Source organism: Nicotiana tomentosiformis, chromosome 2, assembly GCF_000390325.3.
Source record: "Nicotiana tomentosiformis chromosome 2, ASM39032v3, whole genome shotgun sequence".
NCBI lineage: Eukaryota > Viridiplantae > Streptophyta > Magnoliopsida > Solanales > Solanaceae > Nicotiana > Nicotiana tomentosiformis.
Genome location: NC_090813.1, coordinates 73501624 through 73506683, shown reverse-complemented (window position 1 = coordinate 73506683; position 5060 = coordinate 73501624). Strand labels below are relative to the sequence as shown.

Genomic DNA, 5060 nt, shown 5'->3' with positions numbered 1-5060 from the left:
TTGTATAAATTGGTGGTTTGTCAGCTGTAGTAGCTATGACGGCCTTGTCGGCCTAGCTTTATATTGATATTTAGTTAGCGCTAGTTTCCATTCAGTTTTATATTTTGCTTCGCAAATTGTCTTGCAAGGTGGCCCCATGGCCAAAGTATGACATTATGTGTTCAGAGTCCCTTAGTCGCAATTTGGTACGCCAGGTTAGGTGAGGCACGGGGTGCTTGTCTCGCTCCTAGGTTCGGGGCGTGACACATTACCTCCTTTAAGGTCCTCAAGTGAAAGGAACTGGTTCTTGCTTCCTGTCATATGCTTTGAGAAACCGCTATCCATGTACCAAATTTGGCTTCTCCCTTTCACTTGGACCTGCAAAAGGAAATTAGTGGTTAGTCTTAGGAACCCAAACTAATTTGGGTCCCTTTCTGTAGGCCAAAGGATGAATCAAATTTGTTTTAGCCCAATTTGGCAGCCTATTTTTCCCTTGAACAAATTCTTTGTTCTTTTGACTTGCCTTTTCTTTTTGCAGTGAATTCACTTTTATAGTGACCGGGTTTACCATAGTGTGTGCAAATTTCTGTTCTCAGGAAGTGTGAGGTACTTACTTTTGGGATCCCACTTAGGTGCAAGTTTCCCAAAGCCAAGTCCTCTTTTGTTGCTACTATGGTGTTCTTGTAGCCATGAAAGTGCATCGGAGGACCTGTTCCATTTACAGGTTCTGTCTAGCTCATGCTTGACCTTGCTCAGATCCTCCTTTAGGACTTTTATCTGCTCATCTCTTTTGTACAACTCATCTTTCATTTTTCCAGCATTTTCATCTAAAGTGAGTTGTGTGTGATCAGCCGTCTTTTTACCTGTTCCTAATTTCAATTTTAGATTTTCATATCTAAGCTCTAGGACAATAGTGTCAAGCTCATGAACCCGAGTCTTCAACACAACATTTTCACTTTCAGTTTTACTAGCCCTATGTTCTAGGTTTTTGCACTTAGCTTTTAAAACTATACACTCTTTTGACAACTGTTCCTTTTCATTGTTTACATCCTCAGATTCATCAATTAGCTCTAGGAGCAACTCAGATAACCTTTCCTTAGACAAAAAAATAATTTTGTCTTTGAGATGAGCAACACTTACCTCAGCTTCTTCATCAGATTCTCCAATAGCCATAAGTACTCGTTCATCATCATCATCATCATCTGAGCTATCTCCCCAAGCAGCGACCATAGCCTTTGTTGATCCTTTACTGTTGCTTTTCTTGAGTTGAACCTGTTCCTTCATTCAGCTCTTTCCTTCTTCCACTCAATTTCCCACAAAGGACAGTTCTTGATGTGGTGATCAGTCTTTTCACACTTGTATCAACCATCATTGGTTTGTTTCTCAGGAGCTTTTCATTTGATATAGCTACCACTTCTTGAAGAACCCTTTCCTCTCCTTAGGTACTTCTTGAACTCTTTGGTGATCATGGCCATTTCACCATCTTTCCGATCAGAACCTTGAGTGATTTTGAGAGCCAAACTCCTTTCCTTCTTAGGTACGTCCATCTTCATGGTTTATCTCCTAAGTTCATAGGCAGTATGATTTCCAATTAGGTCATCCAGTGGAAGAGTTGCAATGTTCTTTGATTCGTGGATAATTGGGATTTTACTCTCCCAAGTGATAGCCAGAACTATAGTCAATATCTTCTCGACCCTTTCTTCTTCAGGAATAATCTTTCCAAGAGATTTTAGCCCATTTGTCAGTGTAGTGAACCTTGTGTATATTTCTTGAATGGTTTCTCCTTTCTTCATAGCAAAACTCTCATACTGAGAGTATAGTAGTGTTCCTCTAGATCTCTTCACCTGAGGTATTCCTTCATGAGCCACTTGCAATGTGTCCCGTATTTGCTTAGCAGTGGTACAATCTTGGATTTTATTTTACTCATCTGAACCAAGTCCACAAACAAGCCATTTCTTGGCTTTAGCATTATTCTCCCACTTCCTCAAGTCTTCAGCAGTACAATCCACTCTTGTCTTTGGTACATCTACTCCTTCGATATTTTTCTTCATGGTAGCCAGTGGACCATCAGTGATGATGTCCCATAGCTCATAATTCTCTCATATAATGTGATCTTTCATCATATTTTTCCACCAAGAGTATTATTGGCCATTAAAGAGTGGTGTCCTAGCAGTGGATTGCCCTTCCCAATTTTCATGTGGTGCACTCATGTTGATCTTCTCCTAAGGTGTAAACCTCTTCAAGGATAACCATCTCTGATACCAATTGATGTTTTATACTTCAATGCCACACAGGGGGGAGGGAGTGATTTGTGTGGTGTCTGATTTTTGCGTGCACATATTATAGAAGGACCTGGTTCTTCTATGTTTTCCTTAAACTACTATTGTGGAAATAATAAATGCAGAAAGTTCTTTACACAAGTATTTTTACGTGAAAAACATCCGACTCAAAAGGTAAAAAAACCACAACCTACTACTCAGTAGAATTTTTCCAAGACTTCACTAAATCACTGAATCAAAATAACATTTACAAAAACTCTTTACAAACCTAAAGATTACCTCTAATCCCGTTGTGGCAACCAACCTCTAACTATTGCGACAACTTCAAGTTAACTCTAACTTGAATATTCCGAGTACCTAATACAATTGTTTCTAGATAAAGCTGAAAGGTACAATTTGAAAATACCAACTACAATGAAACTAGAATAAAAGACAGACTCTTGGAACTGGTTCTTCTATTTTATTCATGCAACTTCAGGGTTTGCACACATGAATCATACACGAGTTGCTTGCAAAAGGCCTTGCTATTTTGCTCTCAACTCACGTTTACGTTCAACGTTTGTGCATACCTGTAAAGTGAGAACATTCTATAATTTATAGAGTTAGTAGAATAGGAAATAACTAGAGTTCCAATGCTATACTCTTCCTTGGTGGAAGAGTTCTAGTTAACCTCAACTTCTAACTCCTTCCTTATCTTGGATAGTGTTCTCTTTGAGTAAGGAGTCCTTCTCCTTATCAATTATGCAACATTTTCGATTAGGAGATATCAGATATAACAAGTTAAGGTTATCTCCCTCACGTGCATCCATTATGCTTGAATCTGCCAGTGTCTGTGTACACAGTGGATGTACCTGGTTCATGCTTGAGTTCTTTTGTCAATCTTCAAAACCTAACTTCACTAGGGCCAACAAAGCACAACATCAAGTGTTTCCAATGCCTTCAACATTCAATTATCTTAACTCTTAACTTATGTGTACATTTTTCTTAACTTTATTAATTTTCAAAGTTACTATAGTATATAGTAGCAAAAGGAAGATATTGGAAGATCAATAACAATTTTGACTATTTTATGTTGATTGTCAAGTGTCAACCTTCATCTTTTATCTGGACTTCGAACTGACTCTGTTTTGCACATAAGTAGAGTTGATAACAAGAAACTATACTTACCTGAGGATCACGGGTACGAACAACTTGTGCATCGTGAAATTTGGACGTGAGACGAATCATGAAGCAACCTAGAGCTTCGTCACAGTGAAAGGTACCGTTGTGAGTGCCAACTCATTTAATTCCTGGAGCAGCAAGCTGTGAAGACTCTAATGGAGCAGAGACGACGGTAGTGACCATTTTTTAATAGCAAATGTTTCCTCGTTATGGCTACTATTTAAATAGTAAATTAAATTTAGTAACTGTGATGTTACAAAACTAAGGGATGGTAGTACTTATAATGGAGTGAATTGTTGGTACTATTTTCGCTTTTTGACACGTTGAAGGACCAAGTATTAAAAATCTATATATATATATTATATATATAATAGAGGGACATGAAGGAGTGATGTGGCAGGCCTCACAAGCCACGAAATCTATTTACTAATTTTCTCAGACTTTTGCCTTTTCTTAATATTTCCCTTCCTTCAAAAGACACGCCTCTTATTTGGATTGAAAGAAAGAAAAGACTGCAGTCCCCGAGCCCGCAAGCCAAAAAAAAGTTCTCGTCTCTTATTTGTTGCCTCATTTTTTAACCGTTGCCTTTAATTATGAAATTACACCTTAAATGATATGTGTAACCAACTCTTCAGTAATCATCTTAATTACACTCCATTCTCTTTCACTTAATTTCATTACTCCTCTATTAATCACGCATGTTCTTCTTTTCATTGATATACATGTTAGATGAAGGTTGGCTTGAGATATGATACTTGATAAAGCAATAACTAAATATATAGCGGATCAGAGGGAGGCGCCGAGTTATACAGGTTAAGTTGCCGACCGGGAGAAGTTGGATTTTGTGTTGGGCTGTTATCAATTGTTGGAAAGTGACATTGTCGGGAGAGGAACCAGAGTAGGGAATATTTTCTGGGGAATGATAAGGCACAAGTTTAGAAGATACCGGAGGAAATAGTGACGTAAAAGTTGCAATAGAATTGGAGAAGACAATCACGGTGTGTTATTTGAATTATTTGAAAGAATGTATTCTTTTAAAAACTATCAGTTCGTTTTCTTTTGTAAACAATCTGCTCTTCTTTCTCAATTCTCATGGTCTAAATATATTATTGCATTCTTTTTTAATAATCATTAAAGAGATTTTTGTTTCTTTCATACAACTCATAGTTACGATTTTTTCTTTAACGTTTGTTTTTGACATATTCAATTTTCTTAATGCCTTTCTGACTCTTTTTTGTTGTTTGGTGCGGGAAGAGGACTTATAAATATTTTGGAGAATGGCCAATGGGTGTTTAAGGATAAAGAAGAACGAAAAAAGAAGACAAGGAGTTGGAGATGTTTGTGGAATTGTTAAAAGTTAATGATGTAGTTTTTTCCTTCTTCTTTTTTCTTTTTGACAAATACAATTCAGTGAAAAGATTTAGGAGTATAAAGAAGGAATTTGAGGCATGTTGATGCATATGGCACGCTGACAAAGTCAAATACATGATTTTTGGTAAATACTATACCAGTACTAACCTTTTCTAATAGTTAGTATTATATTTAATTTTTTGATTTATATACACCAAAAATGTAAGGTGATGGCATTTTCTTAGTTTTGCCTACTGTTACAAGCCGCAATTTTCCTCATTTAATCCTCGG

At 37.1% G+C, this 5060-nt stretch overlaps 2 protein-coding genes across 2 annotated transcripts; both read right to left on the bottom strand.

Annotated features, from left to right (window-relative positions):
* Nucleotides 1-316: 316 nt before the first annotated feature.
* Nucleotides 317-1263, bottom strand: LOC138905072 (uncharacterized). The gene is made up of 2 exons (XM_070193574.1): nucleotides 702-1263; nucleotides 317-357 (listed from the first exon to the last, which is right to left on the bottom strand). Exons 1-2 carry the CDS (start codon nucleotides 1261-1263, stop codon nucleotides 317-319), a joined length of 603 nt encoding a protein of 200 aa, XP_070049675.1.
* Nucleotides 1264-1535: 272 nt separating this feature from the next.
* On the bottom strand, nucleotides 1536-2030 carry LOC138905071 (uncharacterized). Its single transcript, XM_070193573.1, has 2 exons — nucleotides 1926-2030; nucleotides 1536-1823 (listed from the first exon to the last, which is right to left on the bottom strand). Exons 1-2 carry the CDS (start codon nucleotides 2028-2030, stop codon nucleotides 1536-1538), a joined length of 393 nt encoding a protein of 130 aa, XP_070049674.1.
* Nucleotides 2031-5060: the final 3030 nt, after the last annotated feature.

What these genes read in the sequence shown, in the direction of transcription:
- LOC138905072 (XM_070193574.1), bottom strand. Translation starts at nt 1,263, where the DNA reads ATGAAGGAACAGGTTCAACTCAAGAAAAGCAACAGTAAAGGATCAACA. An exon ending in GCATGAGCTAGACAGAACCT is followed by an intron (nt 358 to 701) that starts GTAAATGGAACA and finishes TTCCTTTTGCAG; the next exon opens with GTCCAAGTGAAAGGGAGAAG.
- LOC138905071 (XM_070193573.1), bottom strand. Translation starts at nt 2,030, where the DNA reads ATGAAGAAAAATATCGAAGGAGTAGATGTACCAAAGACAAGAGTGGAT. An exon ending in CTAAAGCCAAGAAATGGCTT is followed by an intron (nt 1,824 to 1,925) that starts GTTTGTGGACTT and finishes GGAATACCTCAG; the next exon opens with GTGAAGAGATCTAGAGGAAC.